This window comes from Cinclus cinclus, chromosome 14, assembly GCF_963662255.1.
Source record: "Cinclus cinclus chromosome 14, bCinCin1.1, whole genome shotgun sequence".
Classification (NCBI taxonomy): Eukaryota; Metazoa; Chordata; class Aves; order Passeriformes; family Cinclidae; genus Cinclus; species Cinclus cinclus.
In genome coordinates, this window is record NC_085059.1 from 19516768 (window position 1) to 19533840 (window position 17073).

The 17073-nt window shown below is 53.0% G+C and overlaps 1 protein-coding gene across 5 annotated transcripts in view; it reads right to left on the reverse strand.

Annotated features, from left to right (window-relative positions):
* STK10 (serine/threonine kinase 10) overlaps positions 1-15995 on the reverse strand; it is a 39898-nt gene extending 23903 nt beyond the window's left edge. For 2 of the 5 annotated variants that reach the window (XM_062502543.1, XM_062502542.1), the window contains exons 1-2: positions 15729-15992; positions 5586-5750 (exon numbers count right to left, since the gene is read on the reverse strand). In XM_062502543.1, the coding sequence (XP_062358527.1) occupies positions 5586-5750; positions 15729-15884 (321 nt within the window). In that variant the 5' untranslated portion in view covers positions 15885-15992. Of the gene's footprint in view, positions 1-5585; positions 5751-13534; positions 13724-15728 lie in introns of those variants that run through there. The other 3 variants (XR_009933632.1, XM_062502544.1, XM_062502547.1) reach the window with 3 other exon arrangements.
* Positions 15996-17073: the final 1078 nt, after the last annotated feature.

The window sequence follows — 17073 nt, forward strand, 5'->3', positions numbered from 1 at the left end:
CATTTACCCCCTGGGGAAACTTTAGGCAAATCCCTGTCTGTGCCTTTCCTCTCAGAGCCAGGATAATGACACCAGGTCTTTTATAAAGCATTCCAGGGTGTTCAGATGACAAGGCTGTGCAATCACAAGGAATTATTATGGCTTCAATAACCTCTTCATGCAACGTTATCCTGTGCAAAGGGTGGCAGACAAAGGTTTCTGTTCTCCTTTGGGTTGTCGTGTTGGTACCTGTAGGAGCACTCTTGAACTCAGCTGGGCTGTGGCAATTTGCCTGATACATAAATCATTTTTGGGGGTTGCTAAAAATCATTCTGTTTCTCTCTGCTTTAAGGGAAACACTCCCCCCCCCCCCCCCCCCCCCAAGTTTTACCCAGAACAGGATTTAGATTGACTTGGCAGGAGGCCGAATGCCAAAGCTCACGTTCACAGCATGGAGGGGGTCATGGAACCTGCAGCCCAGAATTCCAGCAGAAGAGGATTTAGAACTCCAGGTCTTTGGGAATGACCAGGCAGAGAGAAGGGAGGGAGGATGTCACCCAGGCAGGGAGAAGGGAGGGAAGATGTCACCCAGGCATCTGATCCACAACATCCCAGCTGGCAGGGACACGGTCCCAAAGCTGGAGCAGAAGTGACCACCCACTTCAATTATGCTACTCTGAACAGCAAACTGCTGACCCTGGAAATGCAGGGAAGTGCCAAAAAACCACTGGGCTGCATCACTTTTTCCACTTTGCAGCTCTGGCCAAGATGAGGAGCTACCCCTGAGGACAGGGAGAGGACACTGTGATGTCCTTGCTGCATTCCCAGCTCCCAGGGCCGAGCAATGCCCTGTCCCATTGCCTGCTGATATGTGCCCACACCTGCTCCTCTCCCACCCACCCCACTGAAGTTCCTGGAGGTGTTTTGCAGTTCTGCCCAAATTCTGGACTGGTAGGAATTTGGAAACCGGTCCAACAAACCCCACCCCCACACTGGTTTTCCCAGCGGGGCCGATCCTGCAGCAGCTCCCGTGTCCCAGGGAACAGCCAGATCTGGGAGGGTTTGGGATTTCTGTTCCTGCAGCTGGGACAAGGAGGAAAGGAAAGGATTGTTGTTCCTCTAGGATGCCGGCCAGCCATTGAGCAAAGTTTGGGATCACTTTGTTTTCCTGGGTTTTCCCTTGGCTACGTCCGACTCCCGCGAGCTGCAAACAACAAAGTTCAAGAACTTCTGGGGGAAGTTTGGTACAAAGCTTCAGGAGCAGGAGGCCAAGAAGGAAGGGCTGCAGCTCTGCTGCCAAGTGGAGTTTTAAAGGGACACAAAGGGCCATGGGATTCCTCAGGGACTGAGCCTGGAGAGCCTGCCCTGGTCCAGCATTCACACAAACACATCCCCACAGGCATCCAGCCAAGCTCAGGCTGCTCACCCTGCAAGACATCCCTGCAAGTTGTGATAACCTCCCTTTGCTAAGGATAACTGTGGGGAATCGGATCCTGCTGCCAGCTCCCTTTTGTGTTTGTTTTAAAGAAAAGGTATTACCAGCCCCAGAGAACCAAATGGTGCAGATGTTTTACATAGCCCAGCAGTCAGTGCATGGGGTAATGAACATTTCTTTATGCTACAGGATTTTCAAGAATGCCCAAATCTCCAGTCAACATCCATATCAAAGGGGGAGCAATCCCAAAAGTCCCTGGCTGGGCAGGTCAGGGCCTGCCCACAGAAAATGCAAAGGGCTTTTTTTAAAGTGAGTACAAAGAGCAGCACAGAGCTGCAGTCTCTGTGCCAGCTGCAGGAGTTTGTACCCACACAGGAGAAGCCCTAAGCTGGTTAAATGAACCATTCCCCAAATGGGCCAGGCAGGCAGGGTTACCTGCACGGTACAGCAACCCCTGCTTTGATCTCCAGGAAATGGCTGTTTATTCAAAATCCCTTTTGCCATGGAAACCGTGGGGCAGGGAGAAGGAGGGAGGGCGACACAGTTCCCCAGGGCTTCCCTAGAAAAGTTGTCCCACCACCAGCAAAGCGCTTCAACACCTGGGGCCAGATGATATTTTAATGAATTCCTAGAGATTCCTGCAGATTCGGTGCTGGAGCATCTCAGGCTCTCCTGGGTTTCGTGCCCTGCTGGGCTGTGTGGACACAGCCAGCATCCCCTGGGAGCAGAGGTTTCCTGCAGGAAAGGTCAAGTTCTTCACAGCAAACAAAACTCTCCTCCCTTCTCCTCTTATCACTGCTCCGGCTGCGGGAGGAGACACTGGGAAACAGCAGAGGGATTCAGCAGATCAAAAGTTACTCCCTTCCTCTGAGGTCTCAAGTCTTTTTTTATTGTTGTTGTTTTGGAAGGGGGGAAAAAAACCTCCCAAACATGCAGCCCTCGAGAGGGACACGAAACACAAGAGCTGTTGTTTTTCTTTCCCACGTTGTAGTAATTATCAGTGAAAAATTCTGTTCAAAGCAAGCAAACCCCAATTCAGACCCATTCGTAAGCCACAAATAACTTTAAAAAGTCCATTTTAGAAGCTGGGTTATATTGAGTGAGGGGGATTTGCTTCTCTCTTTCCATGTCCTGCATCACACTGCAGGAAAAGAGACTTTAAAATGTGTCCCAGCCACAAGGACTCAAACCAAACTCTTTAAAAAAAAAAGTACATGACTCTCAGCTTTCATTTGGTGCCCCAATTTCCAGCAGCCAGGATTTATGCAGAAGAACATGAAATGCCACAGGGCTTGTAATAAAAATAAAATAAAATCCGGAAAGCTCCCACCAGGGCAGTTCTGCAGCTTCCCTGGGCTGTTTTCAGCCAGCACAAGACTTCTTGGCCTCTGCCACGAGCAAAGAAAAGAAGATGGAGGGGGATGGAACGAGATAGGAGCTGCTGGCAGGGCACGGCCTCTCCGCAGATGATTTAAATGCCAAGAAAATTCATGCTGGATGCTGTTATCCCACCAGTTTTATTTCTGGGAACTCACTGGGGTTCTCCAACCCCTTGCTCACACTGGGCTTTGCTCCGTCTCACACAAGAATTGAGGTCTTCCTCCTTTTATACTTGATGCCAATCAGGTATAAAACCCAGAGGAATTCTCTGGTTTGTGCTTTCCTTTCAGTGCTGTGGATTTCCGAGCAGCTGCTGGAGGATGAGCCACTTCCCCTTGCACAGAAAGGTTTTCTGCTCCATAAATATTTCATGTCCCCTCCTGACTGCTGGAGCACAAAGGCAGAGCCTGGCAGAGGAGCCACAGGGACCTGACACAGCTCGGGGGGACCAGGAGGGCTCCTCACACATTTTCCTTGTAAATTCAAGGGAAGAACAGCCAGATTGATTTAGGAAAAGCCCCTCTCAGGCTGCGTGTGGAACCGAGCTGTGAATTATTCAAGAGCCAAAGAGCTGCTGCCATGCAGGAGCTTGGGCACATCTGCTCACCTGGAATATTCTCTTTCCATGCTGGAAAACAGCAAGGAAACCACAGAGGGTTCCTGAGCAGACAGGCACCCCCAGAAGTTTTAGCCAGAGCCACTCTGAGAATCCAGGCACCCACCATGCAAATGATCCAGGAAAATGCTTGTTCAAACAACTGCACAGACAGAAAGGAGGATGGGATGTGGGCAGAGCAATAAAAGCTGGTGTTTATATTTGGATGCAAATTTTTCCCAGCAGCACTGGTCACCAAGAAGAGGAAGGTTTTGACTTTAGGGACTAAAAGCCTTGCAGAAGTAAAACAGCCTGGCTTAGTGACTCCCCTCCAAGCCAGGAAAACACTGGAGCATTAATAAAACCAGCCTGAGCAATGACATGCAAATTCTACTCCAACAAATAAATGAAGAGAAGGATCCTGCTCGCAGAACAATGGCCGGGGCTGTAGTGGATTTGAATGTGGATTTGACACAATAATGTGGATTTGACACAATCCCAGCTCCTGCCCTCGTGGGACAGCCCCACACAGGAGGCTCTTGTTGCAGGGGTTCCAGAGAGGCTGGGTAATTTTAGGAGATTAGTTTTAGGAGGTTGATGAGCACTTGACATCACAGAGCACTCCCTGGACAAAGGCTGAGCTGAGGAACTCTGCAATCCATTTTCCCTCCAGGAAGGAAGGCAGGCAATGCTTCCCAAGGCAGGGAGGAGGTGGGAAGAGGGAAGGGAGGGGGCTGACATCTCAGAGAAGGAGCAAGGCCCACGTGGAGGATGCAGGGAGGTGAAGCCAAGAGAACAGGGTGGCAGAGAGAGCAGCCTCATCTCCCACCTGGCTCAGGGTGTGTTTGCCTTTCTACTTTAGGCCAGATTAATCCTGCTGCAGTTGCCATCCATCCAAATCCCACGTCCCCTCCTAGGAGGGATGTTTGTCCTTCCCTTCCTTAGCAGAGTACACATTTACTTTGCTCTTTAGCATATCCAGGGCTCAGAATCCATCCAAAAGACCAAGTGGACAACTGAGCTCCCTTGAGACCAGGAGACAGAGCAGAAACTCTCCAGCACTCCAGGCTGGGTGTCCCAGAGAACTCAGGGGCTTTACCCATGGATTTTTAAATAGGAAAACACATTCATGACATTGCAAAAAGTGCTTGCTGAATCAGCCCAATAAAACATCCCTCTCCTGCACTGCTGAACCCAGCAACGAAGCAGACTGGGATTGTTATCCCAGCTCAGCCCTCACAGGCAGGGACTGGCAGCTCCAACAGCTCAGCTCACACAAGTGCAAGTCCCAAAAGCTGAGATCTCCTCTTTAACTCTATTAAATTTACTCAGGGAGGCCACGAAGGTATCTGAAACATTAAAAACAGGAAGGAAGAGGCAGCAGAGCTGCTGAACGCACCCCTTTGCCAATCTGGCTTCCTGCAGTTAAAGGAGGAGCAGATGAACTGGCTGAGATGGGTTTAAAAATCCTCTTGTCCACCCAATTTCCACAATCCTGACAGATTATCTGAGTACCCAAGGGTTCATCCCCTCAGCCTTTCCCCGCCCTGCACAGAGCACAGGAAAGTGCCTTTCACACTCAGCTTCCTGCGCTGCCAGGCACTCGGAGAGAACAGCAGGGCAGGGGAAATAAAAAATGATATATAAACCTGCTGGGCTAGGGGAGAGAGCTGCAGGAACCTGCTGTTCCAGCCCTTGCACCAACCCACTCGATTGCATTTTATGTCCCTGCACCTCCACAGCCACGGGAAATGGAGCTCTTGCTATCAGCTCTGCATTACAAGTGCTGAGCCACACATCAGCCCCAAATCCAGAAAATCAGCTGGAAGATTTTCTTCCAGCTTCTTTTCTTCAAATCAGCTTCCAGATTTTCTTCGCCACCTTCCAGGTCTTGTTTTAAAAAAGGGGCTTTAAAAGAGAGAGCCACTTACTGGTGATGCTTTTTCTACCTTTACAAACCCTTAATGGTAGAAAAAACACAACTCCCACTTCCCTGTGGAAGATCCCTTGGGTTTTTACAAGCAGCTTTAGTTAGAAGAGAGTTTGGTGATTAAGACAGCAGGGAAAATCCAGAGCACAAAGCGAACAGGGCACAGCTCATGACTCATTTCTGATGTTCAAGCAGCTCCAGAGGTTTTCCGGAGCTTCCCCTGAGCAGAGTGGGAATGTCCCAGTCCCAGCTGGGCCAGCCCTTACCCAGAGCTTGCCATCCCAGTAGAAGGCTCCCAGCAGTTTGACAATGTGGGGGTGGTCGCAGGTGGCCAGGATCTCAATCTCCACCATGTAATCCTCCAGCTCATCCTCACTCTTGGTCTCGATGACCTTGGCAGCTGCCAAAGCTCCTGTTTCCTTGTTCTTGGCCTGGAAGGGAAAACCAGGGTGAGTCCAGAGAAAGTGGGGAGCACAAAATCCCTGCTGCTCCAATTCCTGCTCTCTCAGCTAGGCTGGCCCCAGCCATCACACCAGGAGGGAAACCTGCAGAGGCATTTCTGCTTCCTAAAGCTGCCCACAGCTTCACAGAGTGGTTGGATCCTCCTTCCTCCCTCCAGGCTCCAAAGCCCAAACCACTTCCCATCACAGGGAGATGGAAACTTTTAGGAAAGGAGATGTATCCTGTTGTTTGCAGCATGGGGGGTGGGGGGGAGGAGGAGGAGGGAAGCAAGGAAAGTTCAAAGTATAGAAGCTCTCTGGTGCTATCACAGGGAATTACTAGAAATCCTGAGTGTGCAGATAATCCAAGAGTGCTGCCAGGGGGGGATTTGGGATCTGCTCCAGGGAACAGGGACAGGAGCAGAGGGAACGGCCTCAGGCTGGGCCAGGGGAGCTCAGGGTGGACAGCAGCAGGAATTTCTGCATGGAAAGGGTGCTCAGGGATTGGAACTGCCCAGGGAGCTTTGGATCCCCATCCCTGGAGTGCCCAAGGAATTCCTGGGGGTGACACTGAGAGCTCTGGGTGGGGACAAGGTTAGACCTGATGATGTTCAAGTCTTTGCCAACCTCAGTGATTCTGAGACTTTGTAAAATTCCCAGTCCAGCTGCACCAGGAGATGTGTCACACGCGGGAGAGGGGTGAGACAGGAGCTGCTGACTCAGGAGCATCCAGACATTCCCAGGAGTTCATTGAGTCAGCAGATCACAGCACAGAATTCCCTCCAGCTCACCCTCTGCTCCCCACTGACACAATTCCAGCTCCTTCCCCTTTTTCCCTCCATCTCCCCCAGCCCAGGCTGCCTCTCCCCCAGGAAAACAATTCCCACTGTGGACGGAATCCCTGCAGGAGCTGGCCAAGCTCTGCCTGTGACCTTTCTTCCCACTCTGCAGTTTACATCTCTGTGTTTGGAAAACCTGCAGGGGAGCTTACAGGAGGATTAATTCCTGCTGTAAACACCACAAACCCCTCCGAACAGCTTTACACAGCTTGGGTGACACCATAACCACGTACCAAGGGACGGGAGGAAGGGATAGTGGGAAAATCCTGCAGCAGGGGGAGGAAAATGAGGGATCTCTGATGTGTTTGGAAGTCTTGCTGCATTCCAGGAGTTGGCAGGGACAGCCATGTCCTTACCACAGGGGACAAATCCATTTCCACCTGGGCTCGCTGCCCAAAGGCAGGACAGCAGCTCCCGCTGGTTTCAGGAGAAATTAGGGAGTTTCTTTAGCTCAGGCTGGTTGTGTTCTCACCAAGCCAGCACCTGATGCTCTCACACAGAGAGCAGGGCAGGGGGAGACGTGCAAGGAGCACGGGGAAAAGCTCAGCCCTTCCAAACAGGAGCAAAAAAAGTGCCCCACTGTGTTTGCTCTGCACTTAGAGAGCTGGGAGAGCTCCAAGGAGGGGAAGTAAATATTGTGAGAAGAGGTGGGGCTTCTCCTGGAGGTTTGCTTCCCACCAGCAGGGGCCCTGCAGGATGCTGGGGCCCAGCAGGCACCTGGAAAAACCCGGGAGCAGAGCAGGGAGCTGGGCTGGGGGGGTCAGGGTTTGCAAACCAGGCTGCAGATTGTGGTGGGGGAGTGACCCCAGCCCAGGCTGGCCTCGTTCACTGTTACTGCTCCATGCCAGGGGTGAGCAGCCCAGCTGGGAGCCCACCTGCACCTGCCTGGTGCTCACAACAGGTCCCTCCGCATTCCTCCTCCATGCTGAGCTGTCCTGAACAAGTGTTCACCCACCCCTGCCCACTTCCTTGTCCCTGAGCTCCTAAAGGACCCCATGAGCTCCAAAGGGAAGTCTACCCATGTCCCACGTCCCCCCAGCTGGAACATTTCCTCACCCCAGAGGAAACGAGAGCAGCATCTCCAAGGGAAAAATCAGCTCAGGACATCAGCAGCTCCTGATGCAACAGCACTTTGGAGGCAGCCAGCTCCCACGGGCAGGGTGGCACAGGGATGGTGTGGGCATGGCCCTGTGAAAAGGTCACTGCTGCAACCAAGGGCAATTCCCAGAAGGGACCAGACTGACCCTCGGGATGGCAGAAGAAGCAGAAATAGGAAGGAGAACTGAGGTCATGGGGTGAGAATGAGATTTTGGAGAATCATCTCCCCTGTAGTGCAGAGAAGACAGTGGTTACCTCACACAGCAGCTCTGGGAGGACCAACACTGGTACAGGCTGGACAGTTCATCCCTTCCTGAGGTGTCCATGGCCCCTCTGAGCCCAAACTCCCACTGACGTGGTCCTACCGCACAAGCCAGAGGGAGATGCACAGTGCCTGGCACGGGCAACCCTGAAGGGAGCCCAGCGAGTCACACTGGGCATCAGGAAAGCTTTGACATTCCAAGGATATTCTGCCCCTTTCTCTCCATCTGCTCGTCCCCCAGCTGTGATACCAGGCTACAGCCACATCCCAGCAGGCTCCCAGATTCCTACTAAACTCTTGGATGTCAGTTCCATCTTTTAGCCCATCCATTCCTGGACATCTCAATCCCAGGGATAATTTGTCTTTGGAGTGCTAATTAGCACCAAAAAAAATTAAAAAATGGAGCAGGCAGCTGGCAGCATGGTGCCCAGGAGGTGCTGCTGAACTCCAGGGGGGTTCATTGGAGTCATTTAAACCCCGAAAACCCCTCGTGGCCACCACCAGCCCCTGACAAGTCAGGTCCCTGCAGGAGCAGGGCTGGAATGTGCATTCCACGAATGTCACATAAAAGTTACTCAGTAAACCACTTGCAGAGAGCCAGGCCAGAGGCCAAGCAGGAAACAATGCCAGGGATCCTCCTGGAGAACTCTGGAGCAAAGTGAGTGCTGGCCCTGCAACCAACCACCCTGGGAATTCCAGGAAATTGGGGATGAGCAGGATTGCTGCTGGAGGGCACAGAAGGAAAGCTCTGCTCAGTTTGTGGATCTCAGGGGCGAGAGGTGCCTGCTCAGGTGACAGAAGAAGCTGTTTGTCCTTTGCCTGTGACTCACCCCGCAGCTATTGTGAAATCCCGAGTGTGACAAACACTGGAACTATTTTAAGCCCTGAAAGAACACATTACAGGAAGGCTGGATGGTTCAGGACGGCCAGTTTCTAGGTGAGGCAGAGGAAAGCCCTGCCTGAACTCCCACTGCCACAAAAAGGAGAACTGAGAGCTCCCCAACTGCTCCATCTCAGCTCCTTTGCACCCAGAATCTTCCCAAGCCATCCTTCACAGGCTATCATGCCACCACAGTTTTGGTGTCAGCTCTTCTTCCCCTCCTTGCCAGCCTTGTCCCCATGCCAGGAGAGCTGATGCTTCAGGTATCACCAAATGAGAGCCCCACAAAGACCCTGGAGGTCACAGGGATGCTGAATTTGGGGGTTGATAGCCGGAGCTGCCCCACCCCACTCCTGCTCTGTGTGACACTGCTCACTCACACATTTCCCAGGGATTAAATAATGATTAATTGCCTCCTGATGAACCTGGCCTGAGCGCTCTGCTTCAATAAACAAACAGAGAATAGCCAGGTTTGAGTCGGTGCTGGTGGTGGCAAATATCAGTATTGATCAAACAATCAATGGGAGCCGGAATGGAAACACCTCCCCTATGGGGACAGGCTGAGAAAGTTGGGGCTGCTCAGCCTGGAGAAGCTTTGGGGTGACCTCATTGTGACCTTCCAGTGCCTGCAGGGCTACCAAACAAAAATAGAGGGGGACTGTTCCTCAGGAATGGGAGTGACAGGAGAAGGGGGAATGGCTTCACACTGACAGAGAAGGGCTAGATGGGATTTTGGGCAGGAATTGTTCCTTGGGAGGGAGGTGAGGTCCTGGCACAGGGGGCACAGAGCAGCTGTGGCTGCCCCTGGATCCCTGGAAATGCCCAAGGGCAGGTTGGAGCACCCCGGGCTAGTGAAGGTGTCCCTGCCCATGGCAGGGGTGGAATGAGGTGAGCTTCAAGGTCCCTTCCATCCCAAACCATTCCATGACTCCCAAAGCCTAACAGGCTCCCTAGAACCGCTCCAGTTTGTCGCCATAAATGAATCCTATTGGGGGGTCTTGTTTGAAAATCTGGATTCAGACCCTGGTGCCACCAAACAGGGCAGCTGGTGACAAGTGGGCAGGGGACAGCAGCACAGCCCTGGTCCCACAGCCCCCACCCCTGCACCAGCACTGCTGCTCTGGCAGCTGTGGCAACATTTCAGCAAGAAGGAAAGGGAAGTGGCTTGTGAAACACCCCCAAAACCGTTTAAAACAAAAATAAAATGAAAAAGCAGAAATGCCTTCCTTTGGTTTTACAAGCAAAGGGGAGGGAAAGCAGCCCCAGCAGAGAGCTGAGCCACAGCCACAGACTTGCCAAACAAAAGTGTGACCAAAGCACAGCACAAAGACCCTCTCCTGCCCCTAAAAGCTCAGCAGTGGCCCAGCAAAGGGGGGCAGAGATGAGAAACCCACAGAGCAGCACAGCCCCACGTGATGTTTCAGACCTTGCACCCAAACAGAGGCAGAGGCGCAGCCAGAGGGTTTGGGGCTGCTTGGAACCACCCACAGAAACCAGGCAGAGCTCACGGGCTGAGTGAGACACGTGCAAATAAACAGGCAAGGTTTGAGGAGAGAGAAGCTCCACGTTGACCCAGCATCTTCAGCTTCGAAACCAAAAGCACCAAAGATCCTCCAAACCAGCTCTCCCTGGAAGAGCACGGTGCTCCAAGTGAGCATTCCTGGGCTGGTCTTCATTCAGACAATGCCACAACATTGAAAAAATGCAAAAAAAATGGAAATAGAGGGTGGGGGGGAAAAGCCATCCAGCCAGTTCTGAGTTTCCTAGCAACTCCCTGCAACAAATTTGGTCCACAAAGGGACCTTGAGTGGCTGTGACACCCAAGAGCCAGGGAATGGGTTTAGGTTGGCAGTGGCACATCTGGCTGGCTGGCAGCCCTCTCTCACTGGGCTGAAAAGCATCAGCTCAGCAAGGCCCTGGTAGGGGAATAAACCACTCAGATTTCCCTGCCTCCAGAGCCCAGGGCTGCCAGCGTGGCCCAGCACTGCTGGCACTTCCCACTGCAGAAGGAATAAGGGGCAGGAGCAGCAGATCCATGCTCTGAGGACAACCAAGAGCATCTGGGCACAGCCTGCCTCCTTCTTTGCCTCTCCCCCCTCCCCAAATACCACCCAGATTTTGGCTGAACAAATAAAGATGGGAACAGGAGCACAGGGAGGTGAGAAATGTCAGAAGGTTTCCACTGGTGCCTGGGAGGAGCAGTTTGGGAGGTGCTTTTCTCCAGCCAGGAGGCCGAGGATGCAGCTCCAGCAGGAACAGAGCCATGGCTGTGCCCTGTGCCACGGATTCACTGCCCCTTCCAGCCCAAATCCTGGGGGTGGCACATCCAGACCCTGCTGTGGGAGGGAGCTGCCCCCTCCCTTTCCCATGGGAGCAAAGTGTGCCCCTGCTCCTCTTGCTGAAGCTCTTTTCTCTCTGGACTGAGGCTAGCCAGGCTGGCACTGCCACAGGGGCTCGAACTGATCCTCACCTGGAGAACCCCAAGTTTACAGGCAGCAGCACCCCATGGGCAAGAAAAAGAACTTTTTCTTCGAAGTAAACTGGATTCTCGGGAGACAAACCATTTAAACAATTGTGAGATGTGTAGGGGAGTTTTTCTGAGCAGCAACAATTGCCACGTGCTCCAGGGTGAGAAGCTCATCTGAGCTGCCCACAGCTCCCACTGTCAGCAGCACTGCCAAGATCTGGGCTGTGCCACTGAAGTCATTGTCAAAATATTTAGGCCATGGAGAGCTGTCCCTGTCCCTTGTCACACTGAGACAGCCACAGAGCATCCCACGTTTCCAACCACTGAAAGTGAAAATCAAGTTTAAAGTTCAGCCAGGTTTAATATTGTTAAATCTTCCCATTATTCCTCTTTCCCAAGTGAAAAGATTTTAACAAAACCCGTTCAGCTGTTCTAAAGGACAAGACCATGATTTGATCCTATTTTTTTTTTTTTTTTTTTTTTTTTGTGGCCAATCAGCTCGAACTTCCCCTGGTTTCGTTTTCCTTCCCTTTTCTTTTTCAAAGTTAATTTAGCAGATTAACATCACACCCTTTCCAGGAATTACAGATGAAATTGTAGAATCACAGAAGGATTTGGGCTGGAAGAGACCTTAACGCTCATTTTGTTGCAGTGGGCAGGGACACCTTCCACTATCCCAGGTGGCTCCAAGAGCCCATCCATGACCTTGGACACTTCCAGGGATCCGGGACCTGCCTACCCTCCCAGGGAACAATTCCTCCCCAAAATCCCATCTAAACCTGCTCCCTTCACGGACCAAACCAAGAGCTGAGCCTGCATCACCTGAGCCAAGCGAGGCAAACCTGAGCGCCGAGGCTGGGGTGACGAGCAGAGAGGAGTGCCAGGGTCACCCTGGTGCCCACGAACAGCCGGGCTGCTGCCAGGCAGCTGCACAGCACCCAACAATCAGCCTTTTATCACCCCTCAGTCCGCAGCGCGTACAGCAGCGATAGCAGCACAAGCCATCAGATAACCCAAATTCGCCTTTTTAAGGAACAAAGGAGAACAACTGCACAAAAGGCTGCGCTGTGGCTCCGGGGCTCGGAGGGAGGCATGGAGCTGTTTGAAGGCGATTTGAAGCGAATAAAGTGAATAATAACCTCCTTTCCCAGCGTGAGAGGGACGTGGGTTGTGTCCCCACCCTGCCTTATCGGGGAACCGATGTCCCCATCAGCAGGCGCTGGGCAGGGCAGATAGCGCTGCACAAGAGGCGAAGGGAGAAGCAAAACAATTCCCCCAGGAGAAAGGCGGCGAGGTCCCGGCTCTCGGTGCCCACCAGAGTGCCCGGGCGTCCCTCCCTGCGGGCATCACCAGCGGGATGTGAGAATTCTGGGCTTTGCAGGGCTCAGAGCGGTGCAGGGGCTCCAGCACTGCTGGTTTCACCCCGAGCATCTTCCCTGAGAGCTCTGCCACTTGTCCCTCCCAAACGATGCCAGCTCTGAAGTGACAACACAGATCTCCCTGGGTTTATGAGTGGTCTCTTAGGTGTTATTTTTCCAGAAAAAATAACTTTGCTTTTCTTCTAAGGCAGCTTGGGAAGAGTCTGAGTGAGGAACTTTTACACGTCCCCAACCCTGGGTGGGCTGGAGCCTCCCCACTGCTGGATTTAAGATTATCCATTTAATGAGCTTTGGATGAGGTGGTGACAAAGCCGGGTCACCTGTGGGCTGCCACCATGTCCTCATTGGACCTCTGGCCTTGCCAAAACCACAGCATTCACAGAATAAGAACTAGAAAGAAATATTTCCTCCCCACCCCCTCCTACTTTTCAGCTTCATTGCCCTCAGTTCAACTGGTTCCTCATGCAGGCAGATCCTCTTTTGCTGAAAAAAGACTTTCTATAAAACCAGGGAAAACCCAGTCTCCGTTTCTGCTGGCCGCAGCTTTTGTAGGTCTGCTGTGAACAAGCCAGACTCCACTATAAATTTCATTCTTGTTCATTAATATGCATTTAAATGAAGCCTGTCCTACTTTTGGAAGGACTGTGTGAAAGCTTTGCTCAGCTCAGGACACAGCTCCAGACAGGATTCCACAGGGCAGGAATACCCCAAAATACCCGAGCCCTCCTTCCTCCCGCTCACACACAGCCTCACAAACCCAAATCCTACTAAACCCAGCCCATTTTTCCATCTTTCCACACCTCAGTTTCTCCCAGGTCTGAGTGCCCAGAGTACAAAAGCCTGCTCAGACCTTTCCAAGGGGGACACAGCATATGGCACACGGGGCAGGATGCAGGCACAGGATTCCGTCACCTCCCCACGCTTCCGGGTGTGCAAAAGGGGCGGAAAACAGGCAGGAATTCACTCCAACATCCTGAAATCCTCAGGGGCTGTGCAAACACTCAGCCTTGCTCCAAGCAATGCCTTCAGTGAGAAAAGCAAAATGACTTTGAGGTCAAGAGAATGATTCAAATTCTTCACTGAATTTTATTCTGCAGTTTTTGGTGGGTTGTTCTGCAGTTTTTGGTGGGTTGTTCTGCCGTTTTTCTGGCAGCTGAGCAGCACAAGAAGGCAAACCCCTTCTTTCGCGTCCCACCTTATGCTCATCCCCACCCCAGACATAAAAAAAAAACAAACAAAGGAAGATAACAAAAAAACCTTGGGTGAAGGGAAAATGTGTCTCTGGTTATTACCTAAAATAAGGAATTATAGCACAGGATCCCCAGATAATTTGGGATTTTTAAATGAACCAACTCTTGGATGAGAATTGAAAATCCATCCATGACCATTTGCCACACAGAATGGAGAACAGGTGGAGAAGAGATCAAAGCAATGGAGAAGTGAAATGCTGCTAAATGCAATAAAATAACTCTTTGATTCCTGGCACGATGTTAGAACTCACCCTAGCAGGTTAAAACTGCCTAGCAGGTTAAAACTCCACAAAAGCAAAAATTTGCCTGAATATTCAAGATCCAGGAGGAGTGAACTCCTGGTTGTGAATACATGGTGCCCACTAGGAGATTTTTATTCTCATTTGGGTCAAAATGGGGATAAAAGGAGCTGAGGATGAGATGTTATTGCCCGGCAGGCTGACATGCTTTACCTCCAATAATAAAGTTACTCTGACAATGGTTTTCTTGGTGTGAGGCTGGGGTTAATAACTGAGGCATTCAGATACAATAACAGACTATAAACCAAACCAGCCACCTCTAAAGCAGCTTTATTCTCCAAGTCACCTACTTTGGGTACATTATACATGTTTAAAATAGAAAGCATTTCAATAATTATTTAAGTTTTCCTTTCTCTCAGAGGCCAGTGAAGCCATTTTCCAGTGTTTACCTGCCACCTCTTGAGAAACCAGAACAAATAAAAGCAAGGAATCATCCAGGAGTGAGTATTGCTACACACAAATGTGTTTCCAATGCACCACACAGAGCAGAGTGGTGACAGAATTTCTACCGATGCTGCTTTCAGGAGGATAATGGAGAAGGGATTTAAATATGATCTTTAGGAATTGTGTTTTATTAGAAGATAGGATCCTTAGCTAAAAACTTTCTCTCAATGGGTGTTTAGCAGTTTTTTAGAGCTGCTGTCCAATAACGTGATAGTGATGAGAAATAAACACCAATTGCCTCTGTGCAGTCACCTGCCTCCCTTCCTGGTTTATTTATCTCTTTTTTTTTTGTTTGTTTGTTTGTTTCTGTTTTGTTTTGGGTTTGTTTTTTTTTTTTTGCTGTTGTTTTCAAATGCAATACTTTCTCAAGTGATCTAAGGGAGGCCACCAAGCCCCAGCTGCCCAAGAGGAGATTCCCAACCCCATTCCAAACCTGTCACACAGGTGTGCCCGGATCGCCACCGGGCTCCTGCAGCCCGAACCCCCCTGGCCCAACCCTGCACAGGACATTTCAGAGCGGGGACAGCGGGAACGCCGCTGCTTTGGAGCGCAAAGTCCAGGGAAACTTTGGTCCTTGAAACCCCCGTCCCTAAACCCCGAGGTTAAATATTCACAGCGCTGGACCCGGCTCCTCTGAGCCCTCCCGGATACAAATCCCGTGTCACCCCCGGAGACTCAAAAAAACCCACAAACTTTGGAGACAGCCCTGGAAGTGCTGACTTCCAAGAAACCTCGCTCTCCATTCATCGCACCGGCGGGGCTTGGCAGGGAGCGCCGGGGTCTGTCCACAAAAGCATCGCTCTGAAAACGGGCGATTCAGGACGACCAAAAATAAAATAAAATAAAATAAAATAAAATAAAATAAAATAAAATAAAATTAAGGCAGCTTTTCTCCCCCTTTCTCCCTCCTTTTCCCTTCCCAGCCCAGCCCAGCCGCCGTGGCCGCCCGGCTCCTCCCGGCTAACGGGATCCCGCTGTGGCCGGGGAGCGGAGCCGCTCCCAGCCGGGCTGCGGGACCCCCGCCGCTGCCCGGACCCCGCCGAGCACCCACCTTGTAGACTTTGCCGAAGGCTCCATCTCCCAGCTCGCCCACCACCTCCCACACCTCGCCGGGGTCCAGGTCGCGGCGGACATGCTCGTATTCCTTGGAGCGGCGCTTCTCGAAGGCGGAGAGGCGCAGGATGCGGCGGAAATTGGCGAAAGCCATCCCGGAGTGCGGCCCCGGAGCCGCGGAGCCAGCGCCCGCTCCGGCCCCGGAGGATGGAGCCGCTGCTCGCCCGGGGAGCGCCGAGGCGGGACCGGCACCGGAGCCGCCCCCAGAGCGCCCATGGAACGGAGCCGCTCCACCTGCTGGGCTGGGCCGGGCTGGGCTGGGCTGAGCCGGGACAGAGCCATTGGCCGCCCGTGATCTCCGCCTGCCCGGCCGGCACCGCCCGGCTCAGCTCGGCTCGGCTCGGTTCGGTTCGGTGCGGGTATGGCACAGACAGGGCACGGTCCGGGCACGGCACCGCCCGGCTCAGCTCGGCTCGGCTCGGTTCGGTTCGGTGCGGGTATGGCACAGACAGGGCACGGTCCGGGCACGGCACCGCCCGGCTCGGCTCGGCTCGGCTCGGTTCGGTATGGCACAGACAGGGCACAGTCCGGGCAGGGCTCCTCTCCACGTGGCTCGGCTCGGCTCGGTCCAAGCACGACCCGCCCAGACTGTCTCGGCTCATCCCAGTCACGGTTCAGCCCGGGCACGGCTCTGCCCTGGCACGGCACGGTTCGTTTTGGGTACGGCCAACGCCGCCCAGCCGGGTCAAGGTGCGCCCTGACCGGCCCGGCTCAGCCCGGGTTCACTCTGCCCCGTCGTCTTGGCACGGTTCAGCCCGGGTACGGCCCGGCTCTGCCCGGCTTGGCACGGTTCTGCCGGGGCACAGCCCGGCCCCGTTCTGCCCAGCCCGGTGCACCGGGCCATGGCCCAGCCCGGCTCGGTTCGGTCCCGGTGCAGAGCCAGCCAGGGGCTCCCCAAAACGGGGCACAGCCGGGCAGGGAAGGAGCGATGACCCCGGCCTGGAGCATCCCCGGGGCTGTGCCCGATACCCAAATCCCAAATCCCGGCCTCCCCTGGCTCCGAATCCCGGGAGTACAGACGGACACGGCTCATTCCCAATCCCAATCCAAATCCCAGAACACAGTTGGACACAGCTCATTCCCAGTCCCAGAACACGGACACGGCTCATTCCCAATGCCAGAACATGGACCCGGCTCATTCCCAATGCCAGGAATGGGAATTTCAGGAACGCCGCACCTCCAGGTGTGTGTTTGGGGGATGTGACCCGGCCGGGGTCCCATGGGACAGTCGCATCCTCGCCGTGGGGGCAGCTCCAGCCCTCTGGAATTGCTCCTCTCCATCC